Source organism: Chiloscyllium plagiosum, unplaced genomic scaffold (genome assembly GCF_037043375.1).
Source record: "Chiloscyllium plagiosum isolate Xiang-an unplaced genomic scaffold, Cpla_swu_hap1 HiC_scaffold_24, whole genome shotgun sequence".
Lineage (NCBI taxonomy): Eukaryota > Metazoa > Chordata > Chondrichthyes > Orectolobiformes > Hemiscylliidae > Chiloscyllium > Chiloscyllium plagiosum.
This window is the reverse complement of record NW_028270162.1, coordinates 22655306-22683170: the sequence shown is the minus strand read 5'-3', so window position 1 is coordinate 22683170 and position 27865 is coordinate 22655306. Positions and strand designations below refer to the sequence as shown.

Genomic DNA, 27865 nt, shown 5'->3' with positions numbered 1-27865 from the left:
TTCCTTAGAAGCATGTCAATTTAATCTAATTCTATTTTTCATTTAATCCTCAATGTGAGAGACAACAGCAAAACCACATGTATTGCCCATCTTTGACTGTACTGTCCTGAAAACTACATGGTTTGTCATATCCCTTCAGAGGGAGTTAAATGTTACCCACATAATGTGGGGTCAGAGTCACACAGAAATCAGATTCAAAAGGAGTCATGTGTGTCCTTCCAGAAATATAACAAATGAGTTGATCTATTACACCAGCTTTCAAAGTGCAAAATCGTATTGCCAGGTTTATTTAACTCTTGAAACTCTTAAAATGACATATTGAGGTTTGATAGTTGCCAATAAATATACCATTTATGCACTGTCCCCATTTAATTGAGAAACTGGCTCTAATTAAACCCATTCCTTCTGATTTGGGAAAAGAGTTAAGTTCACTGCTAAGAACCTAAATAACAGTGAGGATGCTATTAACGTTTTATGCCAGCCCAAGAATCTGCATAAACTGGGTCTGCCTAAATATTCGATCTAAACCTTTGAAAATTCAGTTATATCTGTGCACCATAAAATTACATGTTTATTTCAAGAACGGAAGGTGCCAATACGGAAAACACACAATTTGTAAGCCAGTATGAAATGCAGAGGAAACAAGGGCTAGAAAATAGTAAACAAAGGACTTTGGCAGCACTTAAGATCTACTTCAAAAGATAAATACTGCAGATAAGCTGATGGTGCAGACTCACATTTGGAAATATAGCTGGCATGCAAACATGGTTTAAAGGACAACACAGCTAGCAGTTCAGTGTTCCCAGTTACAGACAAGATAGAGAAGATGATTGAAATAAAATTGGGGTTGCAGTATTAAGAAAACAATTGCAATGGTGAGGGGAAAAGAAAAAGACCACCAAGTATTAAAAAGTCTTCCACACCCTCAGGGCTTTGCAAATGAAGTGCTTTTGAAGTGTAGGCTCTATTGTAAATACAGGAAATGTGGTAGCCAGTTTTGTATACAGCAAACTCACACAACAGCATTTTAATATTGACTAGATAATCTGTTTTCCTGTCTTTGATTAAGACCAGGCTACTGGGAAAATAAAAAGGTTATCAGTGAGTGAAGTATATCTGATGTGGGCTACATGGATTTCGGCAAGGGTTTTGATATGGTCCTATATAGCTGTTTGGCCAGATTATTAAAAGCTCAAAAAATCCAAGGGAAAGTTGCAGGAGATAAAACATAAGGCAAAATACTGCAGATACTGAAATCTGAAACAAACACAGAGCAGACTGCAGCAACTCAGCGGTCTGACTGCATGTGTGGAGAGAGAAAAACACCACTAACATTTTGACTCTGAGTGTTCTTCAGACTTGAAACATTAACTCAGTTTCTCTCTCCAGGAGACAAAGGGTGATGGTTTTGGGTGCTTTGGAATTGAAAGTTTCCAGTGGGGTTCCACAAGGCTCAGAACTAAGTCCCTTGTTTTTCAATGATATTTATTGCAGATATTTATATTTAAATGTAGGGGGAATGTGAAGCACATTTGTAGATGATATAAAATATGATGGTGGTTGACGGTGAGAAAGAAGCTGTTTCCTCACAGTAAACCATCAATGGGCCAATCGATCAGGCAGGGGAGTGGCAATTACAATTCAATACTTGTGAGATGATGCATGGGAGTGGGGAGGGGTAGTAGGATGTAAACAAACAAAAACAGGAATACACAACAAGTAGTAGCATAATGAGAAATTCAGAGGTTAGAGAATCCTGGATTGGATGTTCATCGATACCCAAAAAGGTAACAAAACATTACAGCAAGAATGTGATTGGCCTAAAGAGGAGATTTACATGAATGCTGCTATGAATGAAGACGTTTAGCTGTGAGGGTAAGATTGGATGGGCTGGGATTGTTTTCTCTGGAACAGAGGAGGCTGATTTGTGACTTTATTAAGGAGTATAAAGTTATGATGAGCCTAGATCTCGTGGGTAGAAAAGATTCACTGTAGTTCCATTTGCAAAGAGGTAAATAAATAGGTTCAAAGTTAAAAATCACACAACACCAGGTAAAGTCCAACAGGTTTATTTGGAAGCACTAGCTTTTGGAGTGCTGCTGCTTCATCCACAACCACCTGATGAAGGAGCGTCGCTCCGAAAGCTAGTACTTCCAAACAAACCGATTGGACTATAACCTGGTGTTGTGTGATTTTTAACTTTATTCACCCGAGTCCAACACCGGCACCTCCAGATAAGAAATAGGTAGTACTGATTTGAAGTCATTGATAAAAGGATGAGAGAGGAGGGGAAATATTTCACCCAAAGGAAGCTGCAACTCACTTCCTGATAGGGTGAAAAATTCTTATTACAGTTTAAAAAACAGTACCGTACATTACCTGATGAATAAACATTTGGATTGAAACGAATGTCAAAGATGGTGTCACTGACAGAGCCCACCTCCTGACATACTGCCTTCATTTCGTCAATACCTCTGAAATGATCTTTGTGGGAATAAAAAAAAAGATCACAATTCAAGTTAGGACATGATCTCCAGAATTAGGTAACACCTATTACATGAAGACACTTACAAAGATAACTGAATTAGAATGTAGAAAAACTTGAACATTAGACACACTGTCTCAACCACTATTTTCCCTTGTTATTATAGGCCCCAGTATAGGCTTTAAAAATAGTGAGTGCACATTTACAGCAGAATGTAAAATTTTGATAGCTTGCACTAAGCAGACTGAATATGCGACTAACACATCATTCTGAACAGTATGCATGAGATATCCTGTAATTCCTGACATTCTATAGTCCATGTTGCCAGAATTGCTAAATACTAGATCACATCTACAAAGGGTTGCCAACTCTCCTAAGGTGTATTCTTGGAGGTCCCATCACACATGACCTCTGTTTGGAGAAATGCATTTATACACTGTGAATTTCCATAATAACATGACCTCTGAAGTATGGTATTTGCTTTCTGTTCAGAGGCATGCGGGCAGAAGCTAATGAAGCCAGCACATGGTATATGGGATCAGAAATGCACAGCTGAAATTGAATGGGTTTTCGAAGTTGGGAGACACAGCTACTGCAAGAAACAAGGAATAATTCAAACTTTATTCTGCTGGGACAGTCAGCATGACTTTGAAGTTTCCAATTACTGCTCCTGTGGAGAGAAAAAGAGAATTTAAGAGAATTGGAACTTCCTCCAGTCTCACTGGTAAAACAATGAGATTAGACACAGAGTTAAATAGAAAATCTGTCAAATAAGAATAGCAAGTCAAGTGTGTTATCAGTGCTAGGGAACGAGTACTGCCTAGAAGGGAACGAGTGGGCAGTACGGTGGCACAGTAGTTAGCACTGCTGCCTCATAGCGCCAAAGACCCAGGTTCAATTCCCGCCTCAGGCGACTGACTGTGTGGAGTTTGCACATTCTCCCAGTGTCTGCGTGGGTTTCCTCCCACTGTCCAAAAATGTGCAGGTTAGGTGAATTGGCCGTGCTAAATTGTCCGTAGTGTTAGTAGAAGGGGAATGGGTCTGGGTGGGTTGCGCTTCGGCAGGTCGGTGTGGACTTGTTCGGCCGAAGGGCCTGTTTCCACACTGTAAGTAATCTAATCTAATCTAATCTAAATCAGTTACACTCTCGACGTGTAATTCTGTTCACTAAGGAACAGAAAATCAGAATGGCGAAATTTTGAAGGCTTTGAAGTCTTAATGACTAATGTCATTTGTGAATACACTGATAATCATTAGAACTCAGACAGGGATATTAATCAGTATGTTAATGCACTGAAAGATAATTTCATCAAAGGTAGGATTGACTAAGGAATAACAGATCTGGGCATGAAGAAGGGCTTATGCCCGAAATGTCGATTCTCCTGTTCCTTGGATGCTGCCTGACCTGCTGCGCTTTTCCAGCAACACATTTTCAGCACTTCATGACAGCATGTCAGTTGAGAGAAAACAAATACCCTCCAGAATCAGCTTCTGTATATGTCAAATCATTACCTGGAGTATTAACAGGAGAATCTTGGGCTCTGCATTACGCTGAGAGAAAGTCCAGGCCTAAGAAGAACAATACAATGGAGAAAAGAAAAACATGTTGGCAGAAGAGCAAGCAGAAAGATCAAATCTTGAGGAGAAGTTGTAAGTAATGCAGAAGGCATTACATAAAAGAAACACGTTTATTGGTAAGTTTATTGTTAAGTACCCTAACTTCAAGAAGCTGAGTAAGTGGGCACAATAGTGTTTTTCTGGAAAGAAACAAAGCCAGCCTATGAATATGGCTATTGGAGGGAGGTTGAGAATAATTTGGATGTTCCTTTCTACTCCAAAGAACAGATTGTCTCATCTCACAGCGATCTGGGATTGTTACGTGAAGACTGTAGACGGAGATCATTCAGTGAACATGAAGTGTCAGATAGCCACTGGTGCTATATGTGGCATCACAAGTTTTGTGAACTTGTCCAAGTGGCTCAAGATAGTGACTCAGAAATTATTCCACTGAAGGTAGAATTAAGGCAGGAAGTACATTCATCCAAGAGAACAGGCTAAGCTGAAAGCCCAAAGAAATAGTGAGAAAGAAGACAGTAGACATTAAGCAAAAGCCATTCATTTAATCTGAAACAAGTACAAAATTGAGACTGGTGACCCTACCAGAAGAGATTTGCAGGGGATCAAGTCATCGACTGCTGAACAGATGCTGATAACAGATGTTTTCAAAGGTATTGGATGTTTTCTTGATTAATATCAAGGGATTGTTGCATCTCTACCACAAACTCAGCATCTTCTGAGCAGAATTCCAAATGCCCTCAAGGCCAGCTTCTGAGGCAAGATAAAGAAACTTGAAAAGGAGTTATCAAGAAAGTCCTTCAGATTATTAGCAGCAAAGCAGCAGCGAAAAAAAATCTGGAAAGTTGATAGTATAAATAAGTCCAAAAGATCTCAATAAAGCTTTGAAGAGATTGCACTACTCCATGACAACCACTGAAGAAATTTTATCACAATGTTGCTAAAGTAAAGGTCTGTACGACTATGGAAAATGCATATTGGCAAATTAAGTTGAATCACAGCCGTAGTTTTCTGATTACATATGAACATTTGGGAAATGCCAATGTTTCCACACGCCACTTGGCATTCCTACTGTTCCAGAAAGGTTCACACTGCCTAATATTCTGCATGGTAAGAACTGGGCATACGTTGGATCGCTAACACTTCAGGACTGTTGCAGTCTCCAGCAATGAAGGATTAATCTTCTGGGCACCATGGCCATGAATGATCTATAGATGTGGAGATATGACTGAAGACACCATAATAGACGATGATTACAATCTATTGATGGAGTAGAGACTACTAGAATAGCATGCAGATGAAGTAGATGCTAACCAAGAAAAGAATGCAACTGAAGACAATTGAAGCCATGTACATAGTTCATGTACTGAAAGAGAAAGTACTTCATCCTGATCCAGCTAAGTTGAGAGCTGTAGTAATGATACAGCAGCCAAGAGATCTGAAATAAGAACAACATTTTATTTATTTATCATCAGCACTGAAGTCCAGAACAAGCAGCAGCTTCTTCTTCTAATTAACAACGAACGATGACAATGTCAGTTCTGAGGTACTAAAATGTCAATGATTCAGTTACCCTACAAGTGTATTGTGAGCAAGTCTGAACTTGGAGTGACCCTCATGCAGCAAGGTCAATCAGTTGCAATTCCATATAGGTCAGTAATGCTAACTGAAGGAACATCGTCCCTGGAATGAGCAGACACCAGATGAACAACAAACAACAACTCATTAAAATAGCCAAATTGGCTATTTTAAAGATTATTTATGGATTGCTGAACTGCAGAGACAAATGAAATTGGCACAGAGTAGAATAACAAAGAATGTTTGTTCATGAGCAAAGATCTTCTGTACTCCCATGTATGTTGGATAACTTGAAATTATAAATGATAGCATATGTATTTTTTGGTTTATGATGAAAAAGGGGTGGGCAGACGGGTGCTGGAGAAATGCATTTGTACATTGTAACTTGTATGCTATGAGTTGACATAGCTATAAGATCTCTGATGTGGTTGCTTTCTGTTTAAAGGCCTGAAGGCAGATGCCATAAATGTCAGTACAAGAAGCAACCTCCCACCTCCAACATTCCTGCCCAGACAACTCGGTTTCCATCTATTTTGTTATCACATCTAACACAAGGAAAGAGTTCAACAAAAATAAAAAAAAGTTCTGATTGACCCAATGACTTTTCTGGGCCACAGTGGCCCTAAGAAAAATCCTTCATCCCTAGAGACTCCAACGGTCTTGGAGAGTTAGTGATCCAACATATGCTCAGCTCTCACCATTCATCATATTATGTACTGCGATTACAATAACTTATTAAAGTAGCACCATTGAAAGATTCATATCACCTTTATAAATTTAAATTTGAAAAATACCACTGCACAATGAATCGGTGGCTGGATTTTATAGCCACAAATGAAGCATGCCGCCCCCTCACTGTGCCGACGAAAAATATAACAATTTAATGTCAGGCTGACCATCCAACAACATCGTGCCAGTCTCTGATATTATGGAAGGAGAACCGGTGTGGAAATCAGAAGCCCATCTACCATTTTGAAATAAGTGAGTCACAAATATTCAGCACCTAAATGAATGTAATCTTTCACTGCCCACACTTTTTTTCAGGCATCGATTGGGCAAGTGTTTAGGCCCACTTCATACAGTGGGAATGAGGTGTCAACACAGGGGGTGGAAGGAAGGGCCCTAACAATGGTACCTTCGGTGCACCTCACAGTCTGCTAGTAAAGGTGGAGGTATTATACTTTTTCTGGCTTCACTTATTCACTGTTTTCTGCCTGCTGTACACAATAAGGAGAGAGCAAGGGGGCAAGGGACACTCAAGGTTGGAGGCTATTACCAACATCCTGTCCCCAACATAACCCACCTCCCACCTGACATCACAGTCATGATGTCCATTTGGGTTCGGAACCCATCTCAATGTACCACTAATTAGCAATCCATCAATTAACTGGTCATACTGAATCAGTGGAAGCAGAAGCAAGCTGACCACAAGCTAAAACTTTAAAACATAGCCTCAGTTTGTTTCATGTATTAACCTGTTCAGACTCTAATTTGGAACTTTTTTTAAGCTGCCAAATGGCTTCTTATCCATTCTTGTCTGCTCGTCACTTCAAATCAGCAACCTAAACAAAGAGGCAAGAATGCATATTCATTTATGCTACAAAGCTCCTGCTTAAATTTGTGGATCAAGGAAGAGAAGTTTATAATGGAGATGCAACAACCCCTGGACACTCTGAACTTGTCCATCACTACCCTAGGAAATGTGACTAAATGCAGAAAACATTTACCTATACCTCTTCACCACATTTATCTGCTGCCCAACATATACACACACATCTGGATTAGGAATGCAATTTCTCACTGTAGTGAGGATGACCTCAATATATCCTAATCTTCTAAACCATCCTTGTTACATTTGTCTATAATACAGTAATGAAGGTAAATCCTTCAATATTTAATAGGATTGAGAAACAGTGGCTGAGAAAAATGCAGCTACAATGTAGGTATCAGAGCTTCCTCAGAATCAAGCACATTTACCCCTGGAAATAAAATGCTTGATTAGATGTTCCTGGTTCTGTCAGAATGTAATCACAGGAATAGCATCAGTGGCCAGCATCCTGTTAAGGAGATGTAGCGCCTTCATTATTCAGTTGTGTCATTTTTACGTAGAACACTGCATTAAAAACAAAAGCAATTCTTGGCACTCAGCTGCGGACTCTACTGAGAGAGGTTCTAATGCAGATAAGTTCCTCATACAGCCAACACAGCATTACTCACTAATTAAAAAAAACCCAAAAGAACTGCAGTTGCTGGAAATCAGAAATAAAAACCGAAATTGTTTGAAAGTCTCAGCAGGTCTAAGAGCATCTATGGAGAGAAATGAGAGTTAATGGCTCATGTCTGTCAGAACAGTGGGTTCTAAGGAAGGATCACTCGACCTAAAACGTTAATCCTGATTTCTCTTCACAGGTGCTGCCAGAGCTGCTGAGCTTTTGCAGAAATTTCTGTTTTTGCATTACTCTGTGCTTTTTCAGCAACATCACAGCTACACAAAGAAAAACTGCTTGCTAAGGCCAATGGTTTTGTTTTTCATTTGTTAAAAGAGTAGAGTCATAGAGTCTTTCCATGCTGTACAGCTCTTTGGTCCAACTTGCCCATGCTGATCAGGTATCCTAAATTAATCCCGTCCCACGTGCCAGCATTTGGCCCATATCCCTCTAAACCCTTCCTATTCATCTGCCAGATGCCTTTTAAATGTTGTAATTGTACCTATCGCCACCACTTCCTCTGGAAGTTCATTCTGTACACACACCACCTTCATTCAAAATAAAAATGTTGCCCCTTAGGTCCCTTATAAATCTTTCCCCTCTCACCTTAAACCTATGCCCTCTAAGTTTACGTTCACGCCATAATGATTGCAAAAACAAAAACTGCAACAATAACTACACTAGCCTTTACCTTCCTCTTGCACCAGTCCATTCATTACATTTACAGGTTAACTACAAGTAACTTACATAATGCACTGACTAAGGCAGACTCCCTTAATGCAAACTGGACCTGTGCTTTTACTGGGAAATTATTTTTCCCCTAAAGACTTTAATCCCAACGCTAGGATCTACAATACTACAACAGAAAAAGAACAGTTTCACCAGTGGCATAATGGTAATGTCACTGGATTAGTACGGGACCCAGACAAATGCTCTTGGGATTCAAATCCACAATAGCTGAGGAATTTAAGTTCAATTAATTAATTAAAAATATGGATTTGAAAACTAGTCCCACTAACGATGTCTGTGAAATTATCATCAATAGTTGTAATAACCTGTCTGGTTCACTAATGTCACTTTGGTGAGGAAATCTGCTGTCCTTACACAATCTGACCTATTCATGTCAATGTGATTGGATCTTAACTGTTCTCTTCAAGGGAAAGTGAGGATGGGCCACAAGTGCTGGCCTTTGCTAGCAACATTCACACATCCCATGGAAGAAATAATGTCAAAACAAAAGAAGGTTAATTGTGCTATGTGCCAAGCACTCCAGATAAGTTCTTCCTGAGGCCGCAGTCTTTCAAAAGATGACTGCATTTGGAAAATTGTCACAGCGTCACCTACACCAGCAATATGTGGAGATTCAGTTATTTTCCATAATCAAGAAAGAACTAGCATTCTGACACAGTCACATATTTGTAAACAAATGCAGCACCTAATTTGCGCACAGCAAAATCCTGTGGACAGCAAACAAGATATTTGTTCAGTTAATATTGTGTTGTTTTTGCCGAGGGACTCACGCTGGCCATGATTTGGGGAGGTCTTCAAATGATGTCTGTCAACTTAGCAGACAAGGACAGAAACAATAATTACAACACTGCAATGTTGCTGCATTGATGTGCCAGCTTAGGTTATATGCTGAAGAAGAGTATGAGATAACAACATCTAACTAACAGACAAGAATGCTATCATTTGAGCAATGCTGATGATTTTTATTTTAAATCTAGGCTATTCTACACTAACATCTGAGTGATTTCCAGAAGGTTATTCTCCTGTAGAATGTGGGGCTTGGAGAAACAATTCAATGCTGAGTTCCCCTACGCAAGGTCAATTAGAGCATTCAGTCATTTCACAGAATCCACTTTATCAACAAGAGTTGATTGAATATTCAATTCAACTGCAATGTGAAAGAGTAGTGAATTGAAAATCAAGAGCTCAAACATTATTCGAGAATTCAAACTTCACTCACATTTTTCCATAAACTAGCAACACCTGTATTTTCTTTTTAAAAAAAAATACATTTACTGCCCTCTAGGAATAGCCTCTGACACCTAATACACAACTTTCCCATCTACTACAGCATTGACAGATATTATGTTCTCCCCACGCCCACCCTCAGCTAACCTCTGCAAACACTGGACTCCCTTACCATAATTTTCTGTTGCACTCTCTCCATCCTCCATTAAACTTTTTCTTCTGTCACTTCTACGCATTTTCTCCTTCAAGAGTTTTGTAAACTGTGTGTGCCTAAAGTATGAAAAACAGCTGAACGTAACACGAGCAGAGATTGTAAGTTGGTGGTTAGCAGCGGCAGCTTATTGTATGTTCAAGAAACAAAATGCCCTGTTAGGATTTCAAATTTATAAATTTGGCGCACTGGGTTGCAAAGCAATGCACTGCGCAGCAACAGGTCACACAAATATATCTTCACATGGCTCTATTTTTACCTGCACCAGTAGAAACTGTCAAGTGAAGATGGATGCTGTGCACAAGAGGGTAAGTCTCCTGGTATACGAAAGATACCTAATGGTTTAAGCAGAGATCTGGGAGCAGGTTATCTGATTAATCAGAGAAACCATTGAAGGACACAACTCAATCCATGTGGAAGATCAAATCTTCTTCTCAACAGTGGTAAGGTAAAAACCTGTCATTATCCTGTACCATGTACCAATTTTTACCTCATGATAGTTTAAATGCAAATACAATTAAAATATAATAGAAAACAGAATTCAAAGAGGTTTTCAAATTTTAAGCCATGTCATCCAAGTCTGTGCTCCCAGTCTAAGCTTCTTTCCATCTTCTCAATCCAATCTGAATTTGGGGAAGATTGACCTCTCTACAAATCTATCCAGGTTCTGCCCTTGTATTTACCTGAAGATGATTACCTCACAATACAGAACATGTTCCAACATGCAGCATTGTCCAAACATTATATTTGTGTTGCGCCCACATTATGATATTTCCAGACTAAACTGGTTCACCATATTCAGTTTTTAATTGCAGATGTAAAGTCATTGGCTGGCAATAGATCAGGGCCCTTCTCATGTGGAGAACATAGGGGGAGAAACAGAGCAGGAAAAAGAAAAGACAAGCGGTAAAACATTACATATTTACCAGAGCTTCTTACTCAACAGAATTGACAGGAGTGTAGTATATGCCATAAGGAGAAAACTTAAAGCAAAAAAGTCTGCTTACGCGCAGTGAAATAATAATGCGGCAATCTTTTTGGAAGACCTTTTAATGTCCTTTTGGAGTTATTTGACTTTAGTCCCACTAGATCAGTGTACAATCATTTTTTTTCATTCATTTATTGGGTGTGGGCATCATTGGTTAGGCCAACATTTATTATCCATCCCTATTTGCCCTTTGAGTTGAGTGGCTTGCTAGGCCATTTCAGTGGGCACAGTGTTGTAAGTCTGGAGTCATGTGTATGTCAGATCAGGTAAGGATGATACATTCCCTTCTCTAAAGGACATTAGTGAATGAGATTTTTGTTACGATACAACAGATGGTTGGCATTAGGCTAACTTTGAATTACAGATTTATTTCAATTTAACTCATATCTACCATATTTGAACCCCAGCCCCCAAAACCTGGGTTCTGGAATACTTGACTGGTGACACTAAAATCACATCATCACTTTCCCAATTGACTCAATTATTCCAGGTCTTGAAGAAAGGAGTAAGGGTAATTAGTCAATATTCCTTCTATTAATCATAATTCAATGATACCCTGATGGATTCAGCACATTCATAGATGTCAAGTGACATCAGGATCTGGCTTGGTTTTGATGCATCCCCTAGCATTTGTTATAGACAGAGGTAAAACAGCCATTTGTGGCCCTGCACCCCAGGTCAGTGAATGCCATTGAGGTCAGCCAGACACAGTCCTTCAAAGAGTGCAGGATTTACATAAATAATACAGAACATATGAGACTGGACTTTTGAAATGGAATGGCTAAAGTTGGCAAGAATTCTTAAAAAACATCAATAAGAAAACAAGTGAGAGCCATCTCCCTTAAAAAAGGTGATTATTACCAGGTCAGTTAAAAATTTACAAACTGCAGTTGATAGATTAGTGTTTGGCAAAGGTTTTAGCATTTATGAAACCAAGCCAGGTAGATAAAGCTAAGATACAGATCAGTCACTGTCCTCTCTAATAGCAGATGAGACTTGAAAGACTGAAAGGCCTACTCCTGTTATTATGACAAAGATAACACTACATAGAAATGAGGAGCAAATGGCCTCAAATTGGTGAGATAGAGCATAGGAAGTAAAGGGTAGGGATGAAAGAAAGATTCTCTAGCTGGAAGGAGGTGTTCCACAGGGCTTCAGGTTGGGCTTTTTTCATATTATCTATACCAAAATAATTTGGACTATGACTCACGTACAGTAAATTGAACACTGAACAAAATGGTTTAAGGACTGTGAAAGATTGCAGGAACACACTAATAGATTTTTGTGTAGGTGGCAGTTCAACATGAGAAATGTGAAATTATATTAAATGGTAAAGTTTAAAATGAAAGATCAGAAAAGCTTGTTAAATATTAAGTGCAAAAAGGTAAGCGTACTAAAAGAAAAATATTTAAAGGGATGGAACAGGAGTGGGATAAGTTCCTGTGGTTTATGCAGATGAACATACCAACATAATTGAATTGACCTAAAGACCCGATTCAGTACTGAAACATTCTATGACCTTCTATACATTACTACAAATTACATCAGATAAAACATTACTTATGTTGGATGAAATTCTCCACTAGCTCCGGCCGTAGACAGCACAACTTATGCCGATATTCCTTTGGGTATCCTAATCTTTGACATTCCTCATGCAACTCTTCACCAATCATTGGCAGGAAGTTTAGATCTGAGGGGAATGTGCGGAAAAGATCCAGAATGTAACGTCTCCCATCATTGCCAACAATCCCTTTGCAATCCACTGAAGAGCACAAGAGGATGGGATGTTCTAAATCATTCAGGACCAGGTGCTTCTGAATCCGAAGGGGTCTGGAGGTTTGAAGCAATAAGTTGATGTACTCATGATTAGAAATAACAGTCTTCCCAAAATCTATCAATCCATAAACCACATTCTGATCTTGCTCCTGTTCCAGGATTCCAGGGATAATGGATTGTGCAATTATCCGATAGCCTCGGTAATCCACTATTACAGTCCCCAATACATGCAGACCTGCCACATCCAAGTTACTATAAGCTTGGATCCCTTTCAAGTCATTGCTGGATGCAACATAAGCAGCATGATCCCCCCCAGATTCTTTGTAGTTGTCCCGGATGTCGAATCCAAAGCTGAAGAAAATGTTGTTCCAGATGAACATCTGCATTTTGGTATCATCACCTGGGTTGATGGCCACGATATTCCCATCGACAACTGCCATTGCACCACGGGTGGCGGCTGCAACAAAATCACTGTTCACCTAGTTAAAAACAAAAACAGCATCTCAATTAGTTACTCTGTTTCGGGTGTGTATGACTGAGGAATAGTCTTTAATGCACTAAAAGTCAATTGCTTTTGCAAAAGCCTAGATACAAGTTCAGGAAAAGCTATAACAACTTCCCAGGTTTCCAATGTGGCAGTGGGATTTAGGCAGGCTGCCCAGTGGCAGATGACCGCCCTTGGAAATGTCCTAGTCAGTAACTTAAATAATGTTGGTGAGAGGATACATCATGGACAGCCTGAAAAGTTTGGGAAGTGGGCAAGTGAAAGCCAGAACATCTTGAGCAAAAAAAGGGCTATGTGTAGTTAAAGGACAGTGCTGGCTTTTGCAAGAGGGAACCCAAAATATCTGGAACTAAGGAAAGGAAAAGGGAAGTATCTAGTTTTCCTGAAGCTGATGAGAAAGCACAGCCAACCACAGCCATTAAGAGAAATAGAGCGTGGAATTGTTAAAGTACTATGAAGAAACTTTTCAGCAAAACAGACCATATAAAAGGAGATGGTTATGAGTAGGGCCTTATCACCCAAAGGATTCCCATAATATCACAACTCTGTCTCCCCACACCACATCTCCATACACACATTCCCTGCCAGGGAAGGAGTTTTGCAAGCTCATTGGCTCAGCAAAGTTAAAGGTAAGTTTAGATGGATAACAGGGTCAATAATGGGACTGCAGAGAAACATGTGGTTACATCCTAGAAACACCATCATTGCCATATAGGACTACTGCAACAGCACTGTACTCCTTCTCCAGGCAGTAGTCATATTGTGACTCACATCTTGAAAAGTATGGAAATCTTACATGAGAAATCATTACTCTATTGACCCTATCCTTCCTATCAGCCACTCATGTTTCTGCGTGATTGATGAAAGATCTGTGAACTGCAGCTAGTAATTTACATGTATTCCTCCTGCAGAAGGAGACATCACACAATTCCCACCTGCTCCAGAAGTATGTCTTAATGTCACTGAATTGGTTGATTAAGAAAAATATCTGTTGTTGGGAGGGTCAGAGTTGCTGGGAGAAATATGCCAACACCAAACACTCAACTGTAATTGCTACAACTGATTCTAACTCTCACCCAACAGTTAATGGAGGGGAATGAAAGAGATCCAATGTGCATTTGTAATGATGTACACTTTTAAAATAATTATACTGTGTACCTCAGTTTCTTAGATGGTGAAAAAAGCAGAATGTTGCTCAAGCGCAATAAAGTTAACTGTAGTTTTTTATCTTTATGCAGGCAAAGACTCATCCACTCCATCATTCATCATTTCCTTTATAGTCAGCAGCCCAGAGCTACTCAAGAGATACAAACAAAACTGAGGAATTGACAAATTGGAAAACCCACAGTATAAAAGATGGAGGCAGCAGAAGATGTAGTTAAGTGGAGGGGTAGCACATGTTAGCCACTAACTGCAGAGCAAACGCATGATGATTTCTGCCATAATGAGAAGGGTTCTAGTAGACACAAAAGTTCTGTGCAGCCTTTAAGATGTGAAGCAAATGTCTAGGATTTCTGTACTTTGCTCCAAAATGGAAAAGGGATTCAACAAAGTTCAGGCTGGCAAGGAGAAAGCAACAACGATAGAAGAAACTGCAAAGCTTCCTCAGAGGATTACAGATTCAAACAAGTCAATCAATTCAACATTGAGGTTCTGAATATAGGTCTGCAGTTCTTGAGGGACCATATAGCTAAGTCAATGTCAACTTGAAATGCATATGAGGAGAAAGTGAGGTCTGCAGATGCTGGAGATCAGAGCTGAAAATGTGTTGCTGGAAAAGCGCAGCAGGTCAGGCAGCATCCAGGGAACAGGAGAATCGACGTTTCGGGCATAAGCCCTTCTTCAGGAGGGCTGAAGAAGGGATTATGCCCGAAACGTCGATTCTCCTGTTCCCTGGATGCTGCTTGAAATGCATATGGACAAACAAGGGGAACTAAAGCATATTTTGTATCCTTTCTCAGGAATATAAGTCATTCTGATCTCATGAGATCTGTTCCTCTATTGACCATGGCTGACCATAATCTTGTTCGCATGACACATAGCCTGTTCTGCATTTACCTCAGGACTTGGGTGCCTGACGAGAAAGGCAACCTCCATGCTTAGAGGCACAGCCATGCATATTTTAGACCTGTGCATCTGGACCTACACAGCACACTGGATGGATGGGCTCTCCTCTAGTGCTACTGAATTAATCTGACTTCAGTCTTGCTTTCCTCCTGTCCAGGATACAGTCATGTAAAGTAGGATTCTCAATTGGAAATCCACTGTGCAACCTTCAAATCAGAGTTCAGTAATGATCTTCAGATGAGAAGAATATATGAGAAGACTTTGTGAGTTGAAGAGTAAACACGGTTTTCCAGTATCTGCAATGAACCCGATGTTATGTCCACAAGTCTCCATAAGCAATCCTCAGCTAATCATGTACTTGCACTTCAATGAACAGGTCCTTGAAACTATGCACTTTAAATAGTGGCACACAATAGTGACCGAAAGTAACACAAGCGAGCTTGGGTGCTTATGTTTGTCACGGAGAGTGTAGGATGGCTTCACAGAATTCCTCTACACATTAGTCCCAACCAAAATAACTGGTCCTCAAACATGTAACTGCTGACTTAAGCCATCCACCAATCAAATGATCATGCTGCCCTAGTTGTTTTTATTTAATTCCCATCAAATTCCAAAAGGTGAACAACAATTCTCCGAATCGACCAAAAGCAAGTGACTCTTTTGTCACACATTGAAGCTACTATTCTTAGCCCCATCACTGTGGAAACCAACAAAGCCATTAACGTTCCATTGAAAAGGCATAGGATGAATTTCTCCCTTTGGATAAGACTCACCTGATACTGCTCTCACAGTATTAAAGTTGTGAGGAATTGCTATGAACAGATGTTTGTACACCTCACCTTAAAGATGGTCTGCTTCCTCAATATCCGCTGCATCATATCTTGACAGGGCATCTCCCATGCCGTCTGCAGCTCCTCATTCCAGTCCCGGGGCTTTATGGAAACAAGAGGCAGCAAGTCATCCAATTTTTGCAAAATTGCTGAGTAATCATAAAGGTACCACTGAAAATTCTATGTTCTAGTTGATTAAACTATGACACTTTTATTAAAAATGTTTTGCAGTGAATTATCAAATCTTTGACACCCCAATAAGTAAACTCCTACTGACTAACAGTGATTCCAGTTTGAATATATACAAAATAAAGCAATATTTGACACAGGTATATCCACACGTTTGAGAATTGTGTCCAACTTTGGTCCCTGCTTAAGATGCAAAATATCACAGAAAGGCTCATAGAATTCCGACCAAAATTAAAATCGTCTGAAGATGGTCTCAAAGAGTTCAGATTATTTACTCAGGAGAAATGAAGGTTGAGAGATGGTTGTAATTTTTTTTAATGAATGGATTCGGTTCAAGATAAGCGTTTGGAGATATTTGGGACAGCAGAATGAAGGGCGGTCATAAAAGATCCATACTCAATGAAATAAGATAGACTTCAAGAGGTATTTAATGTGGCAGAATGTCAAAGCCATCTGAAACAAAATGCTAAACGTGAGGCTGAGTTCCTTTAAACATTCTGAGAAAACAGGACATGACCAATTATACAGAGAAAATTGCTAATAGGTTGCTGTTTTGAGGTGTCATGAGCTATCGCAATCTCTTGGGAACTTCCATAGTTATGTTAGGGAATCATCTCAACATGAATCTTTTCTTGAGATTTTTAGTCTCTTTTCAGACCTCATATAGTTGAATGGGTAAACAGTGTACAATTTCACATTGTTATCTGCATAGATAGATAAACAGATAGTCTTTATTTAACCTTCCAACATTTTCTGCAGTTAGTTGATCTCAACAGGATATTGCTGTGGCTTTACCACAGTCAGTGACTCTGGGCACCATTCTTGCAGGATAGTGATGGTGGCATAATCAGATAGGCTGGTGGATACAAGAGGGCAGGTGGCACTTGAGTAACTGCACTCAGTGAACCAGCAGTTTCAGGAGAGGAGAAAAAAAAGTGAAATTGCTGTTTTGCAGCAAATAACAACTAAGAGTTGTAACGCGTTTTCTCCAAAGAGATTTTCCAGACACCTCTTTGTCACCTTCCCTCATCCCTAGTGGCTGACAAAGAGCTCTCGACCAAAACATTGCGGCCAATTCTCACCTGCCCAGTAATATGTTCCTCAAACCCTAGTCGGGAGGTATATGCATCCTCAGCCCTCACACAATCAATGGTGTGCTGTTTGTGTGGGATGGTCCAACTGTAACTTAGGAATGGTGTGGCAACCCTCTCCAATGGATGGCAACTCACCCTGAAAAATAGAGAATTAAAATCTCAGAAAGTCACTAAAGCTGTCACATGACCAGAATACTAACTATATCACACAAAAATGTCTAAAATATGATGGCACAACTGGTTATATGGACACAGTCCAAAATGAATTTAATTGAAGCATGATTAGAACAAAACTATTGCATAAACCCAAAATCAAGACAACACAATGTCCAGCAATTTTTGAAAGGATCAAGAAAAATTACTCTTGACTGCTCCTAAACGTTACCATGAAGCCTAAAAAATAAGTCTTCCTTGAAAAAAAAACCATAAATCTAGAAGCGACAGGACTTTGTTGGGGTCAGCAAATTCAAAGCACAATGACTCTCCATTTTTAAATTAACTGGTCATCACACTCATTAAAGTCAAAGTAAAAGTAAGGCAAATGGAAAAGTTATGTAAAAGATCAACAGGGTAACTTTAATGTCGGGGAGAGATTTAATGTCCGTTTATGCAAGGATAAAGGAATCTTAGCCATTTTGATGTGGGTTAATTTTGTGAAACAAAATGATGATGGGTTATTTTAGAAAAACAGACTGATCATAATTCTCTGAGCATTATAACACACAGTTGGTTGTTCTTGATGAAAGAAAGCATTAGTTCAAATTTAAAACTACAATTTACAGAGTCAATGAAATTGGCTCCATCGTTTTAGAGAGGAACTCAGTGCAAGGTGGACACTTCCCAAAGGTGGGCAAATTAAATCCAGCCTCAAGTGCCAACTCAGTTATCTCATCCCAGAACTTTGTGAGAAGGGTCAGTCGCCTTTGTGGTGTATGGAATTGGAGGTGCAATCATGAAAACAGAGTTTCTGAATGTTAGAAATAAATAAAAGGATCTCTGTAACGTGGATGATTCTCCTTACATTCCATACCTTTTCTTCTGCAATACTGCAAAATTCTTCTTGAATATCGGGCTAATTTGATTCAGTAGGTCCAACAGTGAATGACATAGCAGGCTGGGACTGCCTGGTTTTGGATTAAACATATCTGCAGTTGACCTAATTTAAAACAGAATACATTAGAAACAGCTTTTATTGCAGGGCTATAGAAAGGGAAAAAAGTTTGATATTGTTAGTGCAATGCCTTGATATAGAGCACAATTAGAAAAATGTTTGAACACCCAGCAAAAAAAGTTTCAACCCATTTAGCAACAGCTTGACTTTATAGCGACACAAATCCAGAGAACTTATACCTCTCTGTCAAAATTTTAAATTCAATTTAACCGATTCTCCTCAGTTTCTGCATTGTGAACTGTGGTATTTTCTGAGATGAATATCCATAAAATCGAGAGCTTATACTTTCACAGCTTAAATACTCCTGGTCTGGAAGTCACTCAAACTAAAAACTTTTTTTCTAAAGAAATAACTTCCCTAAACGGAACTGAAGAATACTGCTTTCTCAAAATTGCCTTCTGAGAAAGTGAGGGTGAACAATAAATGCTGGCCTAGCCAGTTCACATGATGTGAATGAATTAAAGAAAAACACCAAGTGGACCAACTGATTTCCTCCTTATTATACATGAATGCTTAATACAACCAAGTGGCTCACTAGACCATTTCTGAGGGCAATTTAGACTTAATCATAAAGCTGGGGTATAGAATGAAGTGTAGCAAACAGTGAGGAAGATACTAATAGATTTCAAGATACAGTAAGCTGGAGGAATCTGTGGCATACGGCAGGTGAACTTTAAGATCAAAAAACATGAAATGATGAATTTTGTTAAGAGTCAACAGGGAGTGATGCATGTTAAATGATACAATGTTAAAATGGGTAAAAGGAGAGAAATAGAGAGCAAGACAGAGAGATAGAGGGAGAAAAAGGTCCATAGATTCATAGAATGCAAAAAAGGTCCTTTGGCCCATTGAGTCTGTACTGACATAATTACCACTAAAAGTGCACTAATCCCAATTTCCTATACTTGTCCCATATCCTTGAAATTTATGATATTTGAAGTATTCATCAAAATATTTTTTAAAGTTTGTAAGGTTTCCAGTCTCCAAGACCTTCCCAGGCAGTGCATTCCAAATTCACACTGCCTGCTGAGTGAAAAAGGTCTTTTTTCCCTCAAAATTCTTCTGAATATCCTGCCCCCTCATGACTGACCCTTGACCAAGCTGCTCTCTAATCACCCTGTCCATACCCCACATAATCTTATACACCTCAATCATGTCACCCCTCAGTTTCACCATCTCAGACAATATCCTGGTGAACATCCTCTGATGCTATCACATCCTTCCTGTAGTGAAGGGACCAGAACTGCACACAGTATTCCAACTGTGGCCTAACCAACGCTCGTCACAACTCCAACATTACTTCCTTGTTTTAATACTTTTTGTCACGACGGATGAGAGCAAGCCATATATCTTCTTAACTATCCTATTCTGTTCTGCTGACTTCAGGGATCTGTGAATAATTACCTCCAAGATCCCTGTGTTCCTCTAAGCCACCCAGTGTCCTGCCCTTCATTAAATACACCCTCATCTTGTTTCTTCTTCCAAAGTGCAACACTTTGCACTTATTATGGCTAAGTGCCATCTGTCACTGGTCTCCCACCTGACCAACCCATCTGTATCTTTCTATATCCTACAACCACCTTCTTCACTATTAACCACTCTACCACTCTTGGTGTCATCTGCAAATTTGCTTAACATTCCCCCCACATTTTCATGTATATCATTTGTGTACATAGCAAACAGCAAGGGTCCCATACTGACCCTTGTGATACACTGCTGGACACCAGCCTCTAGTCACTCCAACAGCCTTCTACCACAACCCTTTGTATCCTATTACAGAACAGAATCCCTACAATGTGGAAACAGGCCATTTGTCCCAACAAGTCCACAGTGACTCTCCGAAGAATATCCCACCCAGATCCATTCCCCTACCCTATTACTTTACATTTCCCCTAACTAATGCACCTAACCTACATATCCCTGAATACCAAGGGCATTTTAGCATGCCAATTCACCTAACTTGCACACTTTTGAACTGTAGGAGGAAAGCGGTGCACCTGAAGAAAATCCATGCAGGCGCAGGGAGAATGTGCAAACTCCACACAGAGATGCCCAAGATTGGATTCGAACCTGGGTTCCTGGGACTGACAGGCATCAGTGCTAACCACTGAGCCACCATGCCACCCTAAGCTAGTTTCTGATCCACTCATTTTCAATCAATCAGTCTCCCATGTGAGACCTTGTCAAGAGTGTTGCTAAAATCCGTATAAACTACATCAACTTAATTTCCATCATCCACACACTTGATTACATTTTTTAAAATTCTAACAAATTTGTTAAGTGTGACCTCCCTCTGACAAAGTCATGCTGACTACCCCTAATTAACCCAAACCTTTCCAAATGGATATTAATTCACTCCTTTAGAATTTCCTCCAATAGTTTTCCTACCACAGACATGAGATCCAAATGACTTTTACCCTCTGCTTGTGCAGAAATCTTTGAAAGTGGCATAATTAATAATGCATGTGGGATTCCTTGTAGAGTATAGTCGCCAATAAGTTATGTTAAACCTATTTATAACATTAGCTTCAGCTGAAGTTTTATTATTTCGGAGTACATGACTTAGGACTATCATGAAGGCTTTGGAGAAATTTACTAGAATAAATTTGTTGGCAATGTTTCAGGGATGATGGGTTAGTTATGTGGACAGACGCAAGGAGTTAGGATTGTTCTACTCAGAACAGAGAAAACTTAACAGGAGATTTCATAGAAGGTTTTTAAATCATGATGGGTTTAGTGAGAGTAAATACAGTGAAAGTGTGCCCAATGGTTGAAGGACCACTATCCAAAACAACAGGCTTAGGTTTGTTGACAATAGAAGCAGAGGCAGCAGGAGGAAAAAACCCATCCTTCCTCAATGTTCAAGACCCCGAACACAGCTTCTGGGTGAAGCGCATTTCATCTGTACTTCTTTCAAGCCAGTCTTTTTCAAACAGCAATTGCTGCTCACAGTGCAGTCTCCTTTATGTTGACAAGATCAAACACAGACTCTGTGACCACTTTATGGAATTTGTCTGCTTTGTCCAAAGGAATGACCTTGACCTCCCAGTTGCCTGCCATGTTGCTCCTTTACTAACACTGCCTGCTGCAATGCTCTAAAGAAGCAGTAAAAATCACGAATGCTCTGCTGCTCTTGTATCCTGTGTCAGCTCACACTTCTGACAGCTTCCTCCATAAGTATCATTTCAGCTGAATGGTGCAAAAAAGAACTTAAGAATGGCACATGTTATGAGACCCCCCCCCCCCCCCCCCCACTCCAGTGGCATCATGAAGATTCATGTTTATGTGCTGGCTAGGCATTATATTAGTAATAAAATTAGATTAATCAGCTGAAATATTTGGGAATAGTGGTGGACCACATTCTGTTGTGGGCTGTTGGATTGCTCTGAGTGCAGGTACATCAAAGGGTTGCTGGTCTTGGCCAAAATCCAGTGATTCCCCCTAAAATATACACTTACAAGGACCCAAATGGGGTTAAGAATTGATCACTGCCCTGGTTGGTCTGGCCTGCTGGTTTAACTGTTCAAGAGGGTTGAAATGTGGGTTAATATGTAGATTAAACAAGGTGCTGGCTGTTAATAAAAACACAATATGCTGGAAATACTTCGCAATTCAAGACCATCTGCAGAGGAAGAAACAGATAATTTTTCAGGTGGATGGCTTTGCTTGATAGTGAAACTGCAACCTCAACAAAAGAGTCAGCACTTTCTGCAAGAAAGAAGTTAAAAAACACCAAACATGAAAGTTAATTGAGAGTGAGACAGAGAATACAAGACCCAACAGGCCCCATTTAGTGTGCAGCTGCAGGGAATGCCTGGACCCACCCAGGTAACCGCTACCAAAGATTTCAGTTTCTGGCCTGTAAATTCTGCTTTCAGGTATTTGCTGTGCGCTCACAGTATCTAAGCAACCTGCTATCAGTACTTTATTTTTAGTGTCAAAAACCCAGTTGTTTTTTCCTATTATGCCACTCTGGCACACAAGAAAGGTCTGTTCTTATCTCTGTCCGATAAAATTGTAATGAGTTTTATGCTTTTTAACCATCTGGAAATACTTAGTGGCTTTGTGTTACAACCAGAGTATGGGACTCAAGTGCCTAATTTATGAAAACTTGAATAAAAAGGCCTTTTGTTTTACACATATTTCATGGAGCAGGCTCAAGGGGCTGTATGGCCCACTCTGGTTCCTATTTCTTATTGTCTTAGTCAAATCCTGAAAGAATGGCTTAAAAAGGCTGCTTTCCTAAATTTACCTTGCAAATCATGTTGTGGTTCTCAACCAACAACAAAATGCACCACAGGGGATGTGCTTATACTTAGGAGCCAACACTTTGCATGTTTACAATATTATGTCAAAATATCAGCCTGTGTCAGTTATCATGATTTAAATCGCCATATTCTTGAAACATTGTGCCAACAGGAAAATGCACTTTGGGAGGATGCTTAAAACACATACGCATCTGCTGCTGTTAGTTCAGTGCCCTCCTGGTGGCTACCATTACACTGGCAGCAGGAGATGAAATCAACAGGAAAAATACATGAATCTTGCTGACTTGTAGTTTAACACATTCTGACAGGTTGATCTTGACCATTTTGGAAGGCAGGAACTGAAGATCATTACAAAAGCAATTAGACATTTGAATGGACTGCTAAGTCAATTATTTCTACTGTCTATTAGATGGCGGTGGAAAGGAAAATGATATGGTAATAAAGAGATTTGTTTCCCCAAAAGGCACCTAATCATACAGTTCTACTACCACCCTCAGTTCCATAACGATCATTTGGCATCATTTCCCCTCTCCCCATCTTATCCCAGTTCCAATCTTCCAGCTCAGCTCCGCCCTCATGACCTGTCCCACCTCTCCATCTTCCTTCCCACCTAACTGCTCCACCCTCCCCTCCTACCTATCACCTTTACCTCCACCTCCATCCACCTATTACACTCTCAGCTATCTTACCCCCTGCCCACCCCCCTCCCATTTATCTTTCCAACCCTGAGGGTCCCAGCCTGATGAAGGGCTTTTGTTTCCTGCTCCCCAGATGCTGCCTGACATGCTGCACTTTTCCAGCACCACGTCCTCGACTCATTTCAATTACACCCAATATCATCAGAACCTGGGAACAATATATTTTATCTGTGGTTAGTTGGAGGCGGCTGAATGCATTGAAATGAGAGCTTAAAACAAAACATGCACAGAGAGAGAGGAGCGCTGTGTAACACAGCTAGAGAAACTGGATCAATTCTCAAAATAGAAATAAGACTTAGGTTTACAAAGCAAGTAAGTCAATAGTAATTGTTTTGATTTGCTTTGGGAAATCATCATCACCGACACAAACACTGAGTGGCTTCTGCCATGCAGAACACTCCATATTTCAACTCTGAAACATAATCAAAAAGGTCATCCAAATTATTCAGATAGAAGTCTCCTCTCTAAGTTGCCCGTCAAGGATCAGCATAACATGAAGGTGGGCTGCTTGACTGTCACCCCAAAATGCAAAACCACAAGCTGTACCTAAATTCACATAATTTCTCACTAAACATTGAGCAGTCACACAAGGACGTTTAGCTGCTCTAATGTAAGAAGTCTCCACTCTATAGATTAAGGCAGACAAGACAAGGAAGGAAGAGAAGATTAAAAGGAAACTAAAGGAATCTAATCCTTAATTCAAAAGCATACCTGTTCCAATGTGACCAAAACCAAAGGTGATTGACAATGCACACAGAGAAATAGTAGATTACATGTTCATACAGGCAATTTTTTTTGTATCAGGGATATCCCAACATATTCCAAGACTCAGCAGGGATAGCCCCACAGCTATCAACGTTCAATGGAGGAACAAGGGACAAGGGACCCAAACAAGGGTCCTCACCTTTACTTGCCTGACACATGAGTCCTGTCATGTGTGTCAAGCCGTGTGCTTAGCCTGAGGATCCCTCTGTTTATAGCTAAAACAGTGGCGAAGGTGGGATTCTGGCCATTAATCTGCCACTTATAGGTTTCAAAAGGCCCAATGGACTGGTGATAGCCCCATTTTCTCCCATCAGATAGTAGGCAGGTCAGGGGCAGGCAGGTAATTGGCAGGCTGGTCGAGTGCTGCTCTTGACAAGCCCCCTGCCCATCATCAAGTCCCCTGTGAGCAGGAGATGCAAAAGTGTACCCAATCAGTTTGGAAGGAGCAGTTCTTCAACTGAAATAAATGAGGAATTACGTAATATCCACTTTGGGGTTCTGAGATCCTCATGCATCACACATCCAGGCAGCAAGCTTCATGTTTCCATGCTGCTTTTGTACAACTTTCTCCAGCAGTGATTCTGATCTCTGAATTTAGTCCATCAATTTCATAATTTGCCCCCTAGCAAGTGAATTTAATAATTTTGCATTTGATAACATTGCAATAATTGAATCATCTGAAATCTCTAAAGGTCCAATTTTACTTTATTTGTTTGAAAAGATATTGCGAGTTTTCCTGCATGAACACATTTAATAGAGGTACTGAGCACAAGGCTTGTACTCACTGGTTGATGTAGAATCCACGTGTGGATGCAGTGATGCTGACGTGACGATCCTCCATGGTGATAACATTAAAATACATCAGATCCCCCCGCAGCTTACGGTTACCTGGAGGTGGATTCCACCCACTCACCATCAGACACTTCAAACACTGCAGGGACTACAGAGAGGATATCAATTAGTAAACTCCACCTCCCCACTGAATCCAGAGGAAGAACCAACCAGTTAAACAATACATACCTGAATCAGAATCTCTAGTTACTCCTACTAAAGAACTCTGTGCTCAGATACAAACACTGCAATCATCTTTATTTTTCAATTCAAAGCAGAATCAGAAAAAATGGAAATAAGGTAACGTTGGCTAAATCTGTAATACAGCAAGACTAGAACTACCACACTGTTCAGAACACAGTTGTCATGAACATTATACAAGCTTGTTTCTGAAATATCATGTCGACCTCTGATCCGACCCAACTTCAGTGAAACAGTAATTTCTGAATGCTGCACCTTTCTGCAAACAAATGCAAACATTTCTGAACAGAACAGCTAATTCTGTCTTAAACACAAATATCACTTAACTCCACTGGCTTCGTAACACACCTTGCTATCCGCAGTTAGTGGCTGTAGGAATGAGAGGGGCCGATCTTTGGATCCTGGCAAGATATATTCCGGAGGAGAGCAGTCGATAGTCTCAAGTGATTGATCTGAACCAGAACGTCTTTTCCGTTTTCCAGTTGTAGATATATCTAGAGGGGAACATATTGCGTTCATAAAATGGTTGGAGTACAGAAGAAAGCTGTTCACACTGTCTGTCCACAAAATCAAAACTAATTTCACCCAATTACCCAACACTTTTACCATAGACTGAGGGTTCACTTCAGCTCCTTCGCCAATGCACATTCGAAAGTCACAATTGAATTTACTATCAATACAATCCTAAGCAGCACAGTCCAGTTCATAACCAATCACTATATTTGAAAAAAAATGACATTGCGCTACAGTCACTGGACTAGTAATCCAGAGATCCAGGTAATGATCTGACAATCCAGATTTGAGCTGCCCCACAGCACAGGGTGAAATCTGAATTCAGCATACATCATTAAAAGAGTAATGTGATCAGGAAACAATTGTTGATTTTCTAGAAACCCACCTGGCTCACTAATGTCTTTTAGGGAAGGAAACTATTGTCTTCATCTGGTCTGGCCTACATATAACTCTAGACCACATCAATGTGGGTGATTCTTAACTGCACTCTGAAATAGACTAGCAAATCAGTTATATCAACTGCTAAAGAGTCTCAAAAAAGGGAATGAAACTGGATACAGTACCTGGCAGCTATCAAGGCACTACAAGCAACAAAAGCCGACTCAGCCCCATTGACCTGCGAAGTTCTCCTTAGCAACATCTTGGACAAATGCCAAAGTTGAGAGAGTTGGCTCACAAACAATCACCTGCCATTGTCCTACCTTGCACACATGTCCTATTCAATCCCATCATCATCTTGTATATACTGACTCACCAGCAAGAGTGACCCAGCAGAAGTGGTGGCATGTGGTGGACAGTCAGGAGGAAGTTGCTCTGGGAGTCCTCCCAACACAATCTTCAATCTCATGACCTGGTATATCTCCCACACTATTAACATCAAACCAGGGGATCAACCCTGGTTCAATGAAAAGTGCATGAGTACATGCTGGCATACCTGAAAAACAGCTATCAACCTGGTGAAGCCACAAAATAGGACTACTTGAAAACTATCTAGTCTCTCTTTGTGAAAACACTCCAGCTCTGGCAATGTCCTGTTGAATCTCACCTGCACTCTCTGTAGTACACTAACAGTTATGCTGTGGAATGGCAACCAGAACTGCACACAGTACTCAACCGGAGGCCTAACTGACAACTAATATAGGTCCATCATAATTCCCCTGCTCTTGTAATCAATTCTCTGACTAATAAAGGCAAGTCTCCCACATGCCTTTTTAATATCCTATTCAACTATCTTACAGCTTTCAATGATCTACTGACATGTACTCTAAGGTCCTTCTAACTAGGGTCCTATCATTCAACAGTTACACCCTTGCCTTTGTAATTCTCCTAAAATTCATCACCTCACACCTTTCAGGATTAAAATCCATTTGTCATTGTTTCACCCACTGTACCAGCATATCTGATTATCTTGCTACATTGCAAAGTCTTCCTCCTTGCCATTTACTACACCACAAATTTTCATGTAATCTGCAAACCTGCTGTTAAAACTTCCTACATTCATGTCATACAGTCAGAGATGTACAGCACGGAAACAGACCCTTCGTCCAACTCGTCCATGCTGACCAGATACCCTAACCTAACCTAGTCCCATTTGCCAGCACTTGGCCCACATCGCTGTAAACCCTTCCTTTGCATATACCCATCCAAATGATTTTTAAATGTTGCAATTGTACCACCCTCCACCACTTCTTCTGGCAGCTCATTCCCTACATGCACCACACTCTCTCGAAAAAGTTGTGCCATGGGTCCCTTTCACATCCTTCCCCTCTCACCTTAAACTTATGCCCTCTAGTTTTGGCCTCTCCTACCTTGGGATAAAGACCTTGTCTATTTACGCTATCCATGCCACTCATGAGTTTACACACCTCAATGAATGTCACTCCTCAGCCTCCGATGCTCCAGGGAAAACAGCCCCAGCCTATTCAGCCTCTCCCAA

The 27865-nt window shown here is 40.2% G+C and overlaps 1 protein-coding gene across 2 annotated transcripts in view; it reads right to left on the bottom strand.

Moving 5' to 3' along the window:
* The window catches only part of LOC122562617 (clustered mitochondria protein homolog), an 88689-nt gene that overhangs the window by 34963 nt on the left and 25861 nt on the right, over positions 1 to 27865 (bottom strand). For both annotated transcript variants that reach the window (XM_043715604.2, XM_043715605.2), the window contains exons 5-12: positions 25765 to 25910; positions 25170 to 25324; positions 18513 to 18638; positions 17471 to 17618; positions 16209 to 16301; positions 12582 to 13276; positions 9995 to 10092; positions 2380 to 2484 (exon numbers count right to left, since the gene is read on the bottom strand). In XM_043715604.2, the coding sequence (XP_043571539.2) occupies positions 2380 to 2484; positions 9995 to 10092; positions 12582 to 13276; positions 16209 to 16301; positions 17471 to 17618; positions 18513 to 18638; positions 25170 to 25324; positions 25765 to 25910 (1566 nt within the window). The remainder of the gene's footprint in view (positions 1 to 2379; positions 2485 to 9994; positions 10093 to 12581; positions 13277 to 16208; positions 16302 to 17470; positions 17619 to 18512; positions 18639 to 25169; positions 25325 to 25764; positions 25911 to 27865) is intronic.